Below are 20,944 nucleotides of genomic sequence, written 5' to 3'. Positions count from 1 at the left end.
TCTCCTTTGTAAGACGTGTGGCTCTTTTTCTGGACAATGTCACTTAGTCTATAGTCACCGTACATGATCTTGCTTCACTTACCTTGATGTCCTGTATTGTAGTTGGAAAGGTGGGACACGTTGATAGTGATTATTGATTTATAATGTACAGCTAGCTTCTCATATCTTTTACAGTACTCAGTGGCCTCAGATGAGCAGACAAGGGTGTTCAGCCGTACAAAATAAGATGGATGTTCTCTTCATACATGGGCCGAATCACTCACTTTGATTATATCAAGGAATTTTTCATTATCTTTGTTTGTGTTTAGTAGAGACACTTAACCTCATATGTCCTTAGTCTGGGCTAACTATAAAAATGCAGAGGATAATTATACATTTTCACATGGATAGGATCTATATGTTTGTTTCCCTATTAAAACCAAAGGTCATTAGGTTAACAATCATAATGAATCTTGAGAATAAAATATGTATTTATTTCTTGAAAGTAAAAATATTGTATACCAAGTTCAGTACAGAAATAGCCTTAAAGGGTTTGCCTCTAATTTGTAGAAACTTCTCTAACACCAATAGTCACAAAAAAAAAAAAAAAAAAAAAAAAAAAGAGTAAGGTAATTAGGCAAGTAATGTAATGTACTTTCATTGACAGCTTTAGCACCACCTCTCTGTTGACTCACATCAGTCTATGAGAGCACCAAAACTAATCTAAATTTCTCTTTACTCCCAAAGACTTGAATGGAGAGTGACTCTTCATACCAGGACCTCCATTCTCAAGATAGGTGCAGAGGTCCCAGAGATGTTTGTCACATATCCTATGGATATGTAGTCACAACCAGGCCAAAGAGGCTAAGGGGGCCCATAAGGTGTCACAATATGGGAACTAGTTTTGTAAACCATGCCTTCTTGTTGGGGGGCCTGGCACTAGGCACTAGGGCCTATCAGCTTCAAGTTACGCCACTGTAAATAAAACAGATTAGAATACCCCTTCAAGAACAGAACGCCACTGAAATGACTGCTGAAGTGGGATTTAGAGCACATCCACCATCAGTTTGACTGGTAGTAAATGGTAGCACTTAGTGTCTCAGTGGGTGATGTTGTTCTTGGAACTGTTCGAAGTAAGAGAAGGAATGGCATCATTAAGAGGAAAAAGACAAACAATATGTAAATTAGCTGGAGGTGCACAGGCTGACGTCACCTGAGCGCTTCTGGGCATCGCCAGTTTTTTTAATTTACTGTACTGTGGTTGTTGAAGCATCTAGGGTGTTGGTTACTAATAGGGCCCCCTGGAATTGAGTATACTGTCAATGAGGCCATCAAACTGATAAAAGTTATGAACCCTTGGTGTAATTGTTTGCAGACAGACAAATGCATCTCTATGGGCTCCTGCACACAGCCATGTGTAGCAATTGTGTATGACTGCCTCAGCTGTAAAACTAAGAGCAAGTCCGATTCCTGGCGAAGCTTAAACTTGGCTATCTTTTCTGCTGTCAACGGAGCAGTAGCAGACCTAGCACACTGATGACACTTTAGCTACAAACATCGGTTTATTGTTTGTGGGCTGAGAATGCACAACTTCTTGCACATTTGTGTGCAGGTAAGCTAAGACTGATCAAGCTTTACAGTCGCGATCCAGTGGCGCGTTCTCCGACGCTCATTCGGGTTCTGTCGGAATTCACTAAGGTCGTGCGCCCGATGTTCACTAGGTGTCGCTGCTGCGCTGAAGTCCACTGGAATTCACCTCCTCCGCCTCGGTGTATGTGAGTGCTATTTTTGCGACACAATTTTTTTTTAGTTCTGCGGCTTTTCCGAATCCGTCAGGTTTTCCGACGGCCACGCCCCAGATTTCTGTCCCGTGAAAACCGGCACCGTTGCGCCACAATCTGATTGCGTCCGCCAAAATCCCACGGCAATTTGGCACAAATCGGAAAAATTAGGGAAACCCGGCGGAAAAACGCGATTCGGACCCTTAGTAAATGTGCCCCCTGGTGTCCTAACGCATGTGTTTCTCAGCTTTGAAAGCGTTTTTCTTCATTGCTGGAAGTGTAATCATCTGTGATAACATCGGGACACAGCTGCTTACACTTCGGCTATGAAGAAAAACACTTTCAAAACTGGAAAACGCAGGACACGACATCCTCTGGGTAAGTGGTGGCCATAGGTGTTATATCACCAAGGGTCGAAGCTGAGCCAGATTTGATGTGAACAAACTCAAGGATCAATTCAGAATATATTTTGATGGAATATAACTTTTACACACAGAACTTTCTTGGCTGCGGTTCTAATATCGGTGTTTGTAGCCATTCACTTGTTAACTATGCCGAAAATTCCAGGCTAGTGAGGTGGGCAATCATGTGAACTCAGAGTCAATATGCTTGCTGCCTATGCCATATTTTAAATAATCCACCACCTCTGCTGCTTTATAGTAAGAGAGTGAAAAGATAAAAGAAGGATGTCAGAATTCCTGACATTGTCATTCTTCATCCTAATGAGTGCTGAAAGTGGGAAATGTGTGGCTTGCTCCCTCTCCCTGCTGGATGCTCTTGTGCTTCCTGAAGCCGCATTCAGTAATCATGTCTGTTTGCAAACTCAGGTGATCATTAGTACGTGATTGCGACGCCTCACCATTGTGTTCTGCTGTGATACTATTCGGTAATCTTTCCTCCATTTGTTATAAGTGCCAACCTGCTGGCACTTTGGCTCAATAGCGGTTGCAGAATTAATCTTGCTTTAGGTGCTTTGCATAAAGTGGTTTCACTTGAGAATTGTCGAGTTTGAGCACTAAATGCTACATTATACAAAATATTAAAATTATTGAAGAGCATTTTTAAAGGGATATTTCTACCTTAGACATTTTTGACACATATCATACTATACATAGCCCCAAAAAAATTATCTCACTACATCTACATTCCACATTCATCACTGAGGCAGATTGTGCCCTTATGGTTTACAACTTCATGGAGGAGCTGTTGTGGTCTTGTTCTGGTCATAGAAAATTACTTACAGTTGACCGATGCAAAAGTGGTATTCTACAGTATAACAAAATCCATGTGTACTGTGGTAATGTCCTTGTGGTAATGCTGGCACTGGAAATACACCAGTGTAGATTACAACTGTAACCTGCACCACATTTATAGCCTCAAGGGCAGTTGGGGGTGTTACCAGAGACCTTCAATGCTATAGTGTGCATGGAAGGGCTGTTAAAGTGTGTAAGGAGAAATTCCCCCTCCCAAAGTGTAGAGAAACTTCCTTCGCTGCCGTGAGATTACATGAGGCAGAGAGAAGGGTGAAGTGCTGAAGCAGCAGAGGTGGAGGATGAGACGGCCTAACAGCCACTGAAGCTACATCACAGAGAGGCACTGTTATCACCCCAGCATAATTTTAAAAGATGATTTTAGAAGGATGGAGGCCATGGTTAACAAATATAAGAAGATTATGACAGTCACAGTGTCTGGACCTATGAGTAAGTAACCCTGGTTTATCATGATGGCATTTGATGGTAGATTTCCTTTAAAATTGCAATGTTATTATAAGAAGGTTTCTATTTGAACAGTCATGGCCAAAAGTTTTGGGAATTATGCAAATTTTAATGTTTACAAAGTCTACGGCATCAGGTTTTATAATGGCAATTTGCATATACTCCTGAATGTTATAAAGAGTGATCAGCTTAACAGCAATTAATTGCAAAGTCAATATTTGCCTAGAAAATTAACTTTTTCCCCTAAAACACATTTCAACTTCATTGCACGCCTGCCTTAAAAGGAGCAGCTAACATCGTTTCAGTGATTGCTCCATTAACACAGGTGTGGTTGTTGATGAGGACAGGGCTGGAGATCAATCTGTCATGATTAAGTAAGAATCACACCACTGGACACTTTAAAAGGAGGCTGGTGCTTGGCATCATTGTTTCTCTTCTGTTAACCATGGTTGTCTCTAAAGAAACACGTGCAGTCATCATTGCACAGCACAAAACTGGCCTAATAGGGAAGAGTATCGCAGCTAGAAAGATTGCACCTCAGTCAACAATCTATCGCATCATCAAGGAATCCAAGGAGAGAGGTCCCATTGTTGCCAAAAAGGCTTCAGGACGCCCAAGAAGGACCAGCAAGTGCCAGGACCGTCTCTTAAAAGTGTTTCAGCTTTGGGATCGGGCTACCAGTAGTGCAGAGCTTGCTCAGGAATGGCAGCAGGCAGGTGTGAGTACATCTGCACGCACTGTGAGGTGGAGACTCTTGGAGCAAGGCCTGGTGTCAAGGAGGGCAGCAAAGAAGCCACTTCTCTCCAGAAACACATCAGGGACAGACTGATATTCTGCAAAAGGTACAGGAAGTGGACTGCCGAGGACTGGGGTAAAGTCATTTTCTCTGATGAATCCCTTTTCCGATTGTTTGGAACATCTGGAAAACAGCTTGTTTGGAGAAGACAAGGTGAGCGATACCACCAGTCTTGTCTCATGCCAACTGTAAAGCATCCTGCAACCATTCATGTGTGGGGTTGCTTCTCAGCCAAGGGAATCGGCTCTCTCACAGTCTTGCCTAAAAACACATCCATGAATAAAGAATGGTACCAGAATCTCCTCCAAGAGCAACTTCTCCCAACAGTCCAAGAGCAGTTTGGTGATCAACAGTGCCTTTTCCAGCATGATGGAGCACCTTGCCATAAAGCAAAGGTGATAACTAAATGGCTCAGGGAACAAAACATAGAGATTTTGGGTTCATGGCCTGGAAACTCCCCAGATCTTAATCCCATTGAGAACTTGTGGTCAATCATCAAGAGACGGGTGGACAAACAAGAAACAACAAATTGTGACAAAATGCAAGCATTGATTGTGCAAGAATGGACTGCTATCAGTCAGGATTTGGTCCAGAAGTTGATGAGAGCTGCCAGGGAGAATTGCAGAGGTCCTGAAGAAGAAGGGTCAACACTGCAAATATTGACTTTCTGCATTAACTCATTCTTACTGTCCATAAAGGGTTTTGTTACTCATAATATGATTGCACTTGTATTTCTGTATGTGATAAAAACATATGACAAACCAGAGGGCAACAGATCATGTGAAAATATTTGTGTCCTTCTCAAAACTTTTGGCCATGACTGTAGAGCAGTGCTCCAATATTGCTAAAATGCACATTGCCTAATGGGAAGTCACAGGTTAAATATGAAACTGAAGACCTTACTATTTGAGTACGCATTGCTTTGTCTGCAGTCAGGCTGATACAGATTTAATCTGAATCCATTGTTTGGAGCTATTTCCCCCAATCATGTTGCAATTTGGAGCTACAATAGACCGGTTATGGGATTGTTCTAAATAGAGTTTTTGTGCTTGGTCTATGCTTATAAATACAACATTGCATCCCCTCAAGAGTGTTTTCCAGTGCACTTGGAGATGTTTCATCGCATGGAACTATTTAGCAAATAGATCTCATTATCCTTTATGCTTCAAGCTATTTTTCTTTTATATTGCTACAATGTATCACCTATTATCAGTATCCCTGAATAAATATTTCTGGTCATTAAAAATCTAATGTTTATAATACAAATGTATTACATACTAAACTATCTCAGACAGAGAAATATAACAGATGCTGGATTATTGAGTACAACACACTAAATTAAATCACCACAATTCCCTTAGGTCAGTGTAATGTGTATTACATTCTGCTAAGCTCACATAGATAAAAAAATGAATATCCATATAAAGGAAGTAAGAGTGATTCATTGCCTACTATACTAAAATATACTGTGTGCAAACCAGATATATTACACTTCCTAATAGGAATAGGAAGATACTAAAGAGATATACTAGATATATCTAGATATACTAGAGATATACTCTGAGACTAATCATCCTTTCTAGCTGTCCCTGCCTTCTTACACTGTCTACCCTCAGCAGTAGGTAGTAAACTAGTTGATGTTCATTACCTATGCTAAATTGCAAATACAGAGACAGAGAGGAAGCAATACAAATACAGGGGATCAGTTACCAAATACAAGTCAAAACCAAGAGGACAATGCAGTACAAAATCACTAGGAACAATCAATCAATCAAGAATACACAAAAACGGTCAATGATAACAAAATACAAAATGAGAGAGAAACACTGCTAGTTTTCTTAACTTTAACAGGCAAAATGTCTAGTCCACAAGACCTTTTATGAAGGTGATTGGATCAATAATCTGGCATCATATTGGGCAGCAATGAGAATGGAGGGAGATTCTTTCATCAAAGCTGGGTTAACTATAAGTTAATCAAAATAAAGTATGCAGGTATGTTGCAAATCAATTAAGGTTGCCAGGAGAATGAATACAAAAGTGTTCAGACTAGGAAGAGACAGAAAGAAACAAACTGACAGTATAACCACATCCTTAGCCGTACTCTAGGGACAGGGGATGATGGAGGCACAGATGTAACAGAAACATATTTAGCAACTTAGTGGTCACCAAAGATGTTGAACAAGGAACAGGACATATGACACACTGAAGAATACTGAACTATTAACTTTAGTATGTAAACAGGAGACCCAGATGACAATACTTTATTTTACAGTTCACCTGTCATGTGTATGCACGTCTTTGGTGTGTGCACGTTCTGCTTTTAATAGTGTTATAATTGTAGGGTTATGTTGTTTCTCCTATCTTGCATATTGTAATTTTTTTTTATTGATGCCATAAACAAATTCCCTAAACACTCTTCTTGGATATTTTATGACTAAAAGAAAATCTACCATCGGGGAAAATACTTAGTGAAGTAGGTTCTGCTGCAGACTGCCCCTGGCTGCAGCAGCTGCATCCTGTTTTTGGCTTTATCCAGGATGCAGCTTCTGGCAAAATAAACTTTGTTTTCTGATTATGCTAATTAGTTTAGGAGGCTACTGGGGTTTACTGGGGGAGTAGCCTAAGAGAGCTACAGGGCAAAGGCTACTTACCATCCCACATAGCCAGTTCATACCTGTCTCCCTGCTCGCCTTTCTTTTCATTTAGACACGCCTCCCACTCTCTGAAGGAAGTATGGGAGCTAATGCGCGTAGCTTCCTCCACTGCCGGCATGCCACCAGCAGAAGACTCTAAGCTACTGTGCAAGCGCAGAGCTCAGGATCAAGAGGAGCATTTCCAGCACCGGAAAAGGAGCTACCGTGCTTGCACAGAGCTCTGTTACAGCCAGAGACATGCTAAATGGAGATAAAGATGAGGAGGGAGGCAGGTATGAAGTGGCTACTAGGGGCGTGGAGTAGCCTTCGCCCCCGAGCTCTTTTACGCTACTACTTAGCCTTGGAAACGAATTCAGCAAATAGAGTTTGTTTTTCCAGCTGCTGAATCCTGGATTAAGACAAAAACAGGATGCAGCTGATGCAGCCATAGGACATCTGCATAGAGCACTACTTCACTTTTTCCCAATGGTAGATTTCCTTTAAGTATTTACTACAGAGACATTACAAATCTTTAGTTGAATATATGACCTGTTGTGTTGAGGTTAGAACAATCACGGCCATCAGTAACACTTGCAATCGCTGCTGTGGCACTATTTTCCCTATAACTTTCACTCCACAGTTACCTAGACGATCATTAACACTAGGGTGATGAACTCCCACTCTTGATTTTAGTTACAGGGTATACATTCTCTATGAAGCCTCACAATTTACTAGACAAGTCAGGCTCAATTATCCAAAATGGCTTATTTACACTAAATCTACTCTCAGTGCTCTCAGCACCCACACAACAAACTGCCACTACCCACCAAGAAGGCCGTAGGCAGCTCATCCACACAGACAATGCATGCTGGTAAATCACACAGGACATTAATAAATATGCTATAAAAACCGGTAACGTTAATCTCTTCAAAAACTTAGAGTCCCTAAAACTACAAGCAGATACTTATTAAGATTAACCTTTAATAAACAAAGAACTATAGTGCACACCTATAATATAAACTTATCAGACAAAAAGATTACAAAACAAAATACATACAATACATACAAACAGTTACAGAAATAAAAAGATATAGAAAAAAAAATGGAAATAAAAATGGTTAATCCTACAAATGGGATAGCTCCAGTTATATGCGCCGTTGGGGTTCAGCAGAAGTTCCGGGCAGCCTATCCATGTGACATGAATTCCCCAAAACATTAACACATAGGTTCCCTGGATTCACTTATATAAGTCCAGTGGGTTTTTGCTCCCACCCCCTGACTGTGATGTCACTGAGATGGGGAGGTTTGCATTACCCTCTTCTTACACTTTTGTAGAGGATTTTGATAAAAACCCGAAAACTTTAGATTGGAAGATGTTGGAACCATGCAATTGCCTCTATTCATTGGAGTATCTTGCTACCTCTCACACCATATCAAACTTGCGGTGGCTAGGTTTTAAATCAGGGGTGTTCCTGATATGACCCCATTTCCCGATAGCTAACTTTTTCAAATTTTAAAGGCAGCTACAGCAAATGCCCTTAATCCTATCATGTAAATGGGGCATTATAGCTTGAGTTATGTTTAAGTTATTGGGTGAATATGAGATTCCATTGTAACTGGGTTTAATTTCGGGTGAGAAAGAAGCACTCTAAACTTTCCCATCCTTTGAAATCTAGTCCTGGAAATGTACTTGGGAGAGGTATCAATGATCACACTCTGTACACACAAGTTACCCTACAGCCTTTCGACAAACATGTACCACCTGGGTTGTATTCCTCCCTGGCAGACCCTGTCTGGCCTCTAAAGTGGAATTAACATTTACACTACAAAATGGGTGAGTTTATGGCTGGCTATGACTAAATGTGATTGTAATTAAAGGACTGGAGACAACTACTTTTGGCTATTTTCATATTTTTTACCACAACCAGTAACACCTGTGATCAGTGCTGGTTGCAGAAAATGTGTGTTTATTACTATTTATCCCTATGATTTAGTTTTCTGTGACCAGAGGGAGTGGTGAGCCTAAACTCCAAACCCAAACTTCTGGCTGAACTTTGAAGTTCGGGTATACTTATTGCTACTTATAGTAGCTCATGACAGTTTCTTTCATTTTCCTAACAAATCCCGCAAACTTATACTTGAATGTGATCAACAATAGTAACATACATTTACTTATTTAGGTACATTATAAGACACAAGAATCCTGCTTTTAGTCAAACTTATATCTTACTCCGATGAGGCAATATTAAGATGAAAATATAAGCTCATGTCATTCTGAGCCCATAAAATAAAATACTGATAGATCCTCTTAGTGAACCAAAATACAAATGGGGGAGATTCATCAGTTTTTGAGCATACAAGCCCAGAAATAATCATATTTCACTCCAAACCACCAGGAATTCTGATTATTTTCCTTTGTACGCCACCTCCATGTCAAGTGGGCATGAAAGGGTGTGAGAGGGCTGGCACTCGCTATAATAGGTAATAGCACAATTTTACGCTATGTCGGTGCCTCCTGATGTACACAGGACAGTGGAGGGAAGGGCTTATAATATATAAATATCAGAAAAGAAAAAAAACATCTCACCACATTAGAAAATTCTTTCCAATGCATAGATTCGCTCTGTCAGTGTGAATGGTATCCTGGATGCTGGGAAAGCTTTACCAACTCCAGCAGAAAATAAAAAGAGATTGGCAGATCCAGCACTTGTAGAATTAAAAGTCCTTTACAGGAGGTCCCCTACTTAAGAACAACCGACTTACAAACGACCCCTAATAAAAGACGAACCCCTCCGCCTCCTGTGACCTTTAGTGAAGCTTTACTAGTGAATACTTTACAATTTCTTGACACAAAAAATATAAAGTGTTAAATACAAGCTTGTATCCATTAAAAGTAGTGTAGTAACCTACACGTTTCAGACATTAAACTTTGATCTAACTCATCTTTTTGGAAAAAGACTGTTTTACCATAAAAACTCTATGGTAATATGTACATTATTCTCTATGGGGACATGGGGGGGGGGGGGGGGGGCAGAGAAAGGGCTCTTGTTAAGTTCCCTTTAACTGCCTGTAATAATGGATGTGGTCATATAAGGAGGATACACTGCTTCTAGTTTATTTTGTAGCCTTATTGATCATCTGTACATACAATCTGCTAAAGGGAAAGACCACAATTGGTTCTCTGTTTGATTTCTGGCAATTCTACACATGAACTATTCGTAATTAAGAGAAAAACATTTAATCACATTTCCAATTTCATCACTTTTAAAGCGCTACCTGGTAAATAGATATTGAAATGCACCTATTGCTTTTATCAGGAGTAGTTATCGACCCGAAAAAAAAATCTAGCCTGACTGTTTTCTTTTAATCTATCCAATGGGATGATGAAAGCCTGCAGACTTATTTATGACTGTTTCAGAAGTCTTTCTCTTCTACGTTAGTTTGCTCATGCTGAGAAAAGAATCTTGTATTGATGGCAAATATTTCCAGCTGTGAGTACGTCTCCTATTCCGCCCAAAGGCACTCGATACATGAATTAACCAGAAATGCTTTGCTTTACTTTCCCAAATGTATGTAGATAATGCTAGCCCTATTGCATGGTTTCTGGCCCCTGATGACCACCAAGCTATTCCACAGCTATAAAAATGATGACATTATCACTTTTGTGTCTGGAAGTATGAGTGCATTAAAAAATGATGATATGTCAGAATTATCATTGATCTGTACTTATTCTGGGCTGAAATGTTGAGATCTGACAGACAGTGGAAGCAGCAGGACCCTTGAATGACAGAGAAATCTAATCAATGCTTGGGAGTAAACATGGGAAAGAATAACCTCAGCAGAGGTGGCGGAGCATGAGATATGAGTTTCACAGTCTAAACAGAATCAAAATCATCAGAAATTTGTTAGTCAACTATACTGTAATTGTTTTTATGTTATGACTTATTGAAGGGGTTATTCCATCAAAGGCATGTATCAGCTGTGTCTGTGATAGAAGCTTATGGAATAGCAAGACACATGCATGACCACTGCCTTACGCAAACATCTCCTTACTTTGACCATTCAATGAATGGGAACAACTATTGCTATTCCCTATCCCTTTTCTTCTGTTTTTCCCCACAGATCACACGTGCAGGGGTCCTATTTCCCTTAATGTAAGAAGCAGCAGATTGAGCTGGTGCCTGCCATCTACTCATTTCTCAGGCACTGCCAGCAATAACCAGAACTGTAATCCGTTGTCTCTAGCAGTGAATGTAGTGGCATTGCTCATGATGGACCTGTATATATTGATGGGGATTCGAGAAGTCGATAGATAGGGGATATTCTTAAATCTTGGGAATTTCTTTTAAGCTCTGAGTTCTAAATTTTACTCAGAAATTTGTGTATTAGAGACAAACATATTCATTAAAAAACAATAGATAGAAGAAGAAAATTACAGGCGTCAGCCTGTTTGTCACATAGGAATTGTAATTGCATCAGTACAAAACTTTTATTCTTGTTATAGATAGACTTAGTTATGGATCATCTGTAGATTATCTGTTTAAGTTTGCTACTTCTATTCATTAGCTGAAAATATCATTACAGGCAGTCCCCGGGTTACATACAAGATAGGGTCTGTAGGTGTGTTCTTAAGATGAATTTGTATGTAAGTCGGAACTGTATATTTTATAATTGTAACCCCAGCCAAATTTTTTTTGGTCTCTGTGACAATTGGATTATAAAAATGTTGAGTTGTTATAAGAACAAGGATTAACAGTAAATATAAGCTGCAGAGACATTTAATAATGGTTATAGCTGTTTATTGTAGCCTGGGACTAAAGTACAGTAAATTACTAACATCCAGAGGTCCATTTGTAACTAGAGGTCGCCTGTAAGTCCGGTGTTCTTAAGTAGGGGACCGTCTGTACTCTAGTATATATTCCAGGGTTTGATATCCTGCTAGTTATTCACATGTATGTCACTACTGCAATTATTTCCATTTCAGGTTTCCTCAGGAGCTGAACATGGGAAAACTCAGTTCGGAGGTTATGTGGAACTTATTTGCCCAGGACATGAAGTATGCTTTGGAAGGTAAAGCTTTTACCCAGCTAAAGGGGTTACCTTTACATTTACCTTGTGTAAGAAAAGAAGTATTACATGAAATTTAAAAAAAACTTTATTCTTCTCTTCAATGCGTCTTCTATCCAGAGCAGAAGGTCAATAGGACCCCCAGCCTTAGTTTGTACCCTAAGTGGTTACATGCTGCTTTGCTGCTATCATCATGCCTCTATAGCTAGATAAAATATAGATATAAGATAGTAATGCTGCCTATCAACTTTAATACCTGACAACTTTAATGTGTGAATAGTTTATATCGTGTACATGTATTATATTGATTATTCAGCTCATTTGTCATTGCAGCATATTGACAGTTTCTTGTTCTGGGTTTCAAATGACATCACCTAAGGCTTTATAGTCTACTCTAGTAGCATTTACTTACATTTACATTATTAAATTATAGTCAACTTACAAGGAAGCCACTGCCTCTGTCTCATACACTCTTATTTTAAAAGAAAATATGAGTATACAAAGAGATTCAGACTCTTTGGAGGACATTAATCATAGAGTTTTCTTGACTTTTTGGCAGTAAAATGTGGAAAAAAATCCACAATGGCTTTATTTTGCAATCTGCACTGGCCTTTTACCTACTTTCTTTTCCCTATTGGCTAAAACATAGAAAGACTAGTGCAATGCCATGTAAAGGCAGATATATGACTTGCAATTTTTAAAAAAAAAAATCTCATAGCCACTCTACTCACCTCCTGGCCTACATACTGCGTAGACTCTATGCACTGGCCAAGCTTAGAGATGAGGGAATTAAATTGGGTGAAGTGGAATTCAATCCTTATATCATTGAATATTTGATCTGGTGCAAATTTGAATTTTCTGGCAATTTATTATCCCAAACTTTTGAGACTTTAAGGTCAGATAAGCCTCGACTGACCTCATGGAGCCCTTTCTGGCTCCAGTTGCTGAAGAATTTATGCCAAGATCAAGAGGCTCTCAAAAGAGTTTCCACCTTCCTAAGGTGATTGTGTTCTCCCAGTGGTGAACCAGGGTTTTAATCCCCAGTGATCCTCCCTGCCAAATCAGGACTCCAGGAGGATAAACTCCTTTCTGAGGGCCTCCCACGTTTGGGCAGCCATACTGCAGTGACCAGGGCAAAGCACCACAACATGCAAGAAAGGGATCCTGAAGGTCAGATAGGATTTTTGTGACCTCTTGGTCACACCATGGAGCCCTGGAATAGCCAAATTTCTCCCATTGAGTCTGTGCTCCGGATGTCCCACTTCTTTTGGGACCTTGAACTCGGACTTGGCAAATGGAATGGGGCAATTTCCGAGCTCAATGTGAGGTTGTGAAAGTCTGGTGCAATCTCCTGGAGCCCCTTCCAGCATGGCCTGGGGCTTCTCCCCATCATGGCAGGATTCCTGCCAAGACCTGGAGGCTTTCAAGAGTAGCTGGTCCAAAATTAGGGTAAGGCACCAGGCCATGCTGGAAAGTGAAAATGAAAAAGGCCATGAAAATTTGCTCAGCTCTAGTCAAGCTGACTGATTTCAATTCAGCTCCATTAAAGTAAGTGGCTTTAGAAACATAACTTTGTCACTACACAGAGAGCAAAGCTGTTCTTTTTAATGTGTGAATTCTGATGGCAGAGGTCCTGAGTGCCTGACCCCACTGAACTGATATTGAGGAACTATTCTTTGGATAGGTCATCAATAGCATTAACCTGGAGAACCCCTTTAATGGTGACTATATTGGTTGTCAGCTTGAATATTTTCCAGAAATCGATAAGGTTAACAAAGTGCTAAAAATAAACAGTAAGAACCTGACGGGGAAGGACAGGCATAAGACAGCTCAAGGACTTGTGTTTTGGTAATTTTTTTTCTTCATTTTTTTTTAATTTTAGAAGGAAATACATTTTCAGTGTCAATGTCATAGATGACAGTAAATTCCATTTTTATTGAATCTTATCTGTCCCTGGAAATAACTCTATATTTATGCCAGCTGCAAGGTTTCTACTTTAGTATGTTCTAAATGAGTTTCCTCCTCTGGAATGGTTTACACAATCTTATTCTGAATGTGTCAATTGTAATATTATGTCCATAAGAAACACATACTGTACCCAACTAGACTCTCAATATATGCAGCATGTAAAAATTGCCTAAGCAGCAGTATAAGGATTCAGAATGTTGACAGCATTGATCTTTTATAGTGACAACTTTTGATACATCAGATGTAGAGAGATGAGAATGCATTTATAGAACGTCCATAGAACTTCTTTTCAATCAGCTGTGAATGTGCACAGATGTATGGTTTGGAAAGGTTTCTGATGTAGTTTGCAGTATGTCTTTTGTATTATATTGAGTTGTATAGAAATCTTTAGACAGATATTTAACATAAATGGACTTTACACCTACAGAAGAAGGCTTTCTCTTTGGAAATGTTTTATGCTTGTTATGCCTGCATATAGGTTCTTTAAATTACCACAGACACTCTTAGAAATAACAGACATGTTATACAGATAATCTGGAGTGAAAATAAAAGGGAGAAAGATTCTTTCATACCCCTAAGTGTAAATCAGACCACATCAAATAAATACTTTTACTTAATGCTTGTAAAGAAACAACCCAAACCTTTCTTGAAGCTTTCACTTTGGGTAAAAGTTTTTCCATTTCTTCCGACAGCCTCTTGCCTCAAACTCTTCTTGTGCTCCATTGATTTTTATGCAAAGAGTTTGTATGTAATCTCCGTGTTTGTGTAAGTTTCCCCCGGGTACTCCTGATTCCTCCCGCACTCCAAAACATACTGGTAGGTTGATTAGATTGTGAGCCCCATTTGGACAGGGACCGATTTGACAAGCTCTGTATAGCGCTGCAAAATCTGTAGGCGCTATATAAATAAAGGCTTTCTTTATTGGTAGACTGTTAGGTCACTAGTCACATATAAGCTATACATATGGTCTTGCAGGTAAATGCCCTTCATCATTAACATGACTTAATTTTCTTTTCAAATACCTTTACATATCATTATTGGTTTTAGAGTTTTTACATGAACATAAAGGAATGGTCTATTGTATCTCCGGGAATGACTTCACAGTGATACATTTTGCAGGACTGATTTCAGGTTTTATTGGATGATACTGTCCCACCAGATATGGTTAAAAGTATTATTTGTTTGAAGCAGCGTCAACAATCTTCTGGGGTGTCCTTGCACTAGTGATGTATTATGGATGGTGTTCTATACAAAATACAAACCAGCATTTAGCCTGTGTCTTGTTATGTGATGCATCGACACAGACTGTTTCAGAACATAGCAGCAATGTTGTACGTCGATAAAGGGTGTATTGAGATGTAATCTAGTATCCTGGGAAGACGATTTGGGAGTGGGGGGGGGGGGGGCGCACCCGTTAGGCATGTTTGACCCCTTCACAACTGCCATACAGCTATACATGTCCAGTGCAGAAAGGACATTTATAAGGGTCACGGTCATATCTCCTGAACCCTGGCACATAGAAACACAATGGTGTCTGGTGTCAGGATTGTGTATGGATACTTCACAGAACCAGAGATATCCACTCTTAAAGTTGTACAAAAAAATTGGAACTTTGAGAGAGGACATCTCCGGTTCTGTAAAGCCTCCATACACATTTCTTATATCATATTAAAGGGGAGACTTTCTTATTTAATGTGACACAACACATAATTTTCTTCCTAGGCACAAGGGTTCAGGAAATATAGGCATTTAAAGTGTGTCCCCCTCCAGCCATTCAGCTGAAGAGAGAATGTAGAGAAAGTTGCAGGAGACTTTGCAGAAGTACTTGCACACTCTGCATCTGCAGCTGGACCTGGGAAAAGGTGATGGAATAATGCTGTACATATTTTTAAAATATGTTAGTAAAAGTTATTACTAATAGTAGACGATTATTGGGAAATTTTCAAAAGAAAAATGTATGTAATTAATAAAGCTATCCTATCGAGTTAAAGTCTCACATGTCATTAAAAAAACAGAATAAAATATATTATGATATGTAAAGTTTTTCTAGAGATATCATAATTTAAAGAAGCACATAGCAGAATGTCAAAAATGGTGGAGTGACCTGGACTTTGAGCTGCTGATTGAGGCCAAGATTTGAGAAGCCAAGAAGGCCTCAGACGGTTACATCCTAGCAAAACCTCTTATTTTACTGGTGCTCGTCATCAGAAAAGCAGTGGCCTTAAAGAAGAGAAACCTACATATTTATTTTTAAGAACATCCTTGTGTGCAAGCCATGGTTGTGGCTATGAGGTCCAGTGGACATTCTTTTGCCCTGTTTCACTAGACAGCACCCCCCACAATAAATAAAAATTAAAGGGGTTTTCCCATAAAGAAAAGTTAGGCCCTATCAGTGCTGAGACCCCCACAGAGCACAGCGCTCAGCAATTTCCGTCAGCTCCATAGAGATTAATGGAGCATAACGGTCATGCATGGCTGTCTGCACCATTAGTCTGACGGAGCAACGAGGGGTCCAACAGAGGTAGGTGGAACCCCATCGGACCCCTCATTTTTTTTAACTGTGGGGGTCTCAGCACTGAGACCCCCACTGATCAGCAAGTTAGGCCCTATCCCTTGAATAGGGCCTAACTTTTCTTTGTGGGAAAACCCTTTTAAGATTTACACATTCATCTAGGAGAGGCATTCCCTCATCTTTAAAGGGAACCTGTCACCAGGAGACCCACTTTTAGCACTCCCCCAGTCGCCACAGAGCATAGTTCATACGCTGCCAAAGTGTTTTTGTATTAAAAATAGGTTTTACAGAAAAAAAGATATGTTATATTGTACCTTTCATTAGCATGTGCTGTGTGACTAGGCAGTTGCCAAATGGGAGGGGCTGGAAAGGAGCAGTTTCCCCCCCACCCTTGGGGAACAGCTACTTCATATGACCTTTTCAAATATATGAAAACACGCATCACTTGGCTTAGCGACGCCCCCTGCTCCTCTACAGCCAATCTCGAGTGTGGGGGGTTATTCATATATTTAAAAAGGTCACATGTTTCCCAAGGATGGGGGGGAACTGCTCCTTTCCAGCCCCTCCCATTGGGCAACTGCCTAGTCACACAGCACATGGTATTGAAAGGTACAATATAACATATCTTTTTTTCTGTAAAACCTATTTTTTATACAAAACACTTTGGCAGTGTATGTACTATGCTCTGTGGGGACTGGGGGAGTGCTAAAAATGGGTCTCCTGGTGACAGGTTTCCTTTAAGGCCATATGTTTATCAAACAGACCTGACTAATGAGCTGACAGGCTTCTTGGTACATGGTTGCTCTTGAAAAGTCTGTAAGTCGCCTGTTTACTGTGCTGGCACTAAGAAATTTACTGTGCTGGCACTAAGAAACACCTTGAACCCATGGCACTCTCCATGTCAAGCAGATATGTTCTGCATGCAGAACATATATAAACCACACTCCTCCTGCCTCGTGTGAACTCGGACTTAGGGGGTCAACTCATCTTTTCCCACAATTCAGGTTCCCTATACCTCTTCTCAATTTAGTTTTTTTTATTTTCCACTCTTTCCATCTCCAGATCAATCTTTTCTAAAACGTTGCAATAGAATAACCTCTATATTCAGAATATGACCGCCTTAAAGATTTTTATTGTAGCAAGAATATGTCTCTTCCTGTAAACAAGAAAAGTATTTACATTCACTGGGTAAACTTTTCATTTGATGGATCCATATACTGACCCCACAGCACATTACTAACATCAGATGTATTAGAGAGAATGTAGGAAACTCAATCTAAGCCACTGAAGACATGACTTGTCTCCCTATAAGCAGCCTGTCGCTGTACAGACATTCTAATTGCTTGCCGTTAACAAGCAAGATTGATTGTCTGCTGGCGAGTGAGATCCATTGGGTATACCAATTATGTAGTATCCTTCATACTTGTCATTGTTCTGCTGGTATATATGATGCAGCCATGTGACGGGATAGCTCCTTTGTAGGTACAAGGTCATTTCAGAGAAACCTCCAATAGCTGTGGTAAGCAGACTCTAGACTGTAATTATATAGTGGAAAGATTGTTAACTCTTTGCAGCACCACTATCCTGTAAAGATATGTTTTTATGTGCACTAAGGTTGGCGTCACTCATTAAGCTTATTGCTTGTGTTAGGTAAAACATGTAACTTGGATATGATTTTTTTTTTCCTGTGATCCTAATGATGACAAGTTGTTATTTTCACACAAGATCAAACAACACCTCAAGGGAAGTAGCACAAGAAAACACATCTCCTCTAAATTCTGAGAGAATAACAAAAATCAATCTAATCTGCTAAATATAGGATGCTAGCTGGAGTTGCATCCCGGAAAGCCTTGGGCTTTAAGAAATACATTAAATGTGACAAGAATGTATCTTTAACGTAGCTAGATTCCCAATCATCTGAATGTCAGGTGCTTCGCCAGGCAAACAATCAATAACATCACGCTCACATTTATCTATGCATTGCCTGAAATACATTTGATGATCATCATTAACAAATGTATCATGTAATGTTCTGTCTTGGAAATCTGCCTTTGGTGACAGTAAGTGTCGTGGCGGCTGCAGCGAGCTGTCAGCTGTCACTCTGAGTCACCTACAGTCCTGAGAAAGAGCATTTCTCATACTGTGCTTTAACAGACGCTATGTCTGGGCTCCTTGTGATGTAGTATGGCAATACTGGAGGCTGTAGTCTTACATATGTCGACTCATTTTGACACATTTCTAAACATTTGTTGCATTTTTTTCTGAAACTGCTGATGTGACGTAGTAACATTAAATCTCATCAAAAACAATTACAATGTCACAGGAACCATGTAAACAAAATTGTGATTGTTCTAATCCATATTGTTTTACTTAATCCATCTGGATAAGTGATAAATGTACAAACAGCTGGAGTTCCGATCATCCTAGTGGAGCATCCATGGCCATAACACTCCACACGGCAGTCTCCGTAAGGAGAACTTTTACTTCCTGACCCTAGTCACAAGCCAAACCAGTTTCCTACGCTCTACTGAGGAGACCCAACCAGGCCGAAACAGAGCTGTCTACAGTTGGGAGTCTTTTCCTTCTGGAATAGATATACTGGATTGGTTTTAATCCTGCATCATGTCATAAGGCCTCTTGTAGGTCATGCTGGATGTCAAGGAAGCCTCACAAGGTAGCTAAAAGAGGAGTGGTTATCCTTATTCCATCCTGGAAACCTTTCATATTTTCCTGGAGCTCGAGCCATCATGAGTCTAGGGCTTCCTGTTATTCCATTGTTAACCTTAAGTGTAGCCCAGCATTGGGGCACATTAGCCATGCAGAAGTAGATAGGAAACAGGTCAATCAATAAAAAAGCAAAAAATATTGCTAGCAGAGCCCAACTCTAGAAGTCATCTTAACAAATTTAGTGTGAATGTGTTCATTCAATTTTTATTGCTAGAAGTCAGAACATCAAGACTATACTGCAAAGTGTTCTAGCCACGATGAACAGAAATGTAGGGCATGTATAATAAGAAAGCACTTAGAAATAAGAAGAATGTAATACTAAGGCCCATAAGTGTAATCCTAGTGTTTGGTTCTAGCGTAGTATCTAGAGATGAGCGAGTATACTCGTCCGAGCTTGATGCTCGTTCGAGTATTAAGGTACTCGAAACGGCTCGTTGCTCGGACGAGTATTTCCCCTGCTCGAGATCGAGCATTTAATTAAACAAACACAGTGAAGAACAATGAAGAATAGAATAAAAACAGTGAACACAGGATCATTTAAGTGAAGAACACAGTGAAGAATAGATTACAGATGTTCGGCACATCTGCTTACTTGTCGGAAGATACACGCGGAACGGCAGCAGAGAGACATCGCACAGCAGGGAGACATCTGGCGCAGCAGAGACACATCTGGCGCAGCAGAGCCACATCTGGCGCAGCAGAGACACATCTGGCGCAGCAGAGACACATCGCGCGCAGCAGGGAGACATCGCGCGCAGCAGGGAGACATCGCGGGCACCAGGGAGACATCGCGGGCACCAGGGAGACATCGGGCAGCAGGCAGACATCGGGCAGCAGGCAGACATCGGGCAGCAGGCAGACATCGGGGAGACTTCAGTGGAAGAAGAGGAGCGGATCCCGGGACAGCGTATCTCCTCTCCCGACAAGTAAGCAGATGTGCCGAACATCTGTAATCTATTCTTCACTGTGTTTTTCACTTAAATGATCCTGTGGTCACTGTTTTTATTCTATTCTTCACTGTTCTTCACATCTGATAACTTGTCGGGAGATAATATACGCGCGGAACAGTGAAGAATAGATTGTAGATGTTTGCATACATCTGCTAACTTATCAGAAGACATTCTTTTTCAATTAAATAACACATTTTATTCCCGAACCATGGTCCCTTTGAAAAATGCTCGAGTCTCCCATTGACTTCAATGGGGCTCGTTATTCGAGACGAGCACTCGAGCATCTGGAAAAGTTCGTCTCGAATAACGAGCACCCGAGCATTTTAGTGCTCGCTCATCTCTAGTAGTATCATTAGGATCTTTGGAGAAAAGGTCTGGTTTATTTTCATCTTAGTCATAAGCATTATCAAAGATTATTTTTGAAAGTATATTAAACAATTCCCTTGTGTGCTCATCTGCTCAGTAAACACAATGCCTAAGGTTGGTCTCTCATGTTTTTATACGTCACATAGAATATTAAAGACCAATCTGCATTAGATTTTTACTGTATTGTGTACAGCAACATGGCCCCAAGACAGCCCTGTGGTGTTAATGTCATATGTATTAAAACCCTGTTTCATTATAAACACTCTTTGCTGTGAATACATAAAAGCGCAGTTCTTTTTTTTTTTTGCTCATTAATGTAAAAAAATGTAGAAAACTGAAGAAAATTAAACCATTTGCTGTGACACTTATATTTTACTCACATGCTGTCCATTTCCTTCTGCTCCTCTTTGAGATGGTTCTACTCCTTCATTGGAGACCAGCTGTATTTAA

At 40.1% G+C, this 20,944-nt stretch overlaps 1 protein-coding gene across 1 annotated transcript in view; it reads left to right on the top strand.

The window, feature by feature from the left end:
• Positions 1–20,944, top strand: part of UNC13C (unc-13 homolog C) — a 330,670-nt gene that overhangs the window by 209,642 nt on the left and 100,084 nt on the right. The window contains exon 20 of the mRNA XM_072148188.1: positions 11,889–11,974. Within this exon, the coding sequence (XP_072004289.1) occupies positions 11,889–11,974 (86 nt within the window). The remainder of the gene's footprint in view (positions 1–11,888; positions 11,975–20,944) is intronic.

The sequence above is a fragment of the Engystomops pustulosus genome, chromosome 4 (assembly GCF_040894005.1).
Source record: "Engystomops pustulosus chromosome 4, aEngPut4.maternal, whole genome shotgun sequence".
Lineage (NCBI taxonomy): Eukaryota > Metazoa > Chordata > Amphibia > Anura > Leptodactylidae > Engystomops > Engystomops pustulosus.
The sequence above is the reverse complement of the archived record's forward strand: the minus strand, read 5'-3'. Positions and strand labels throughout refer to the sequence as shown.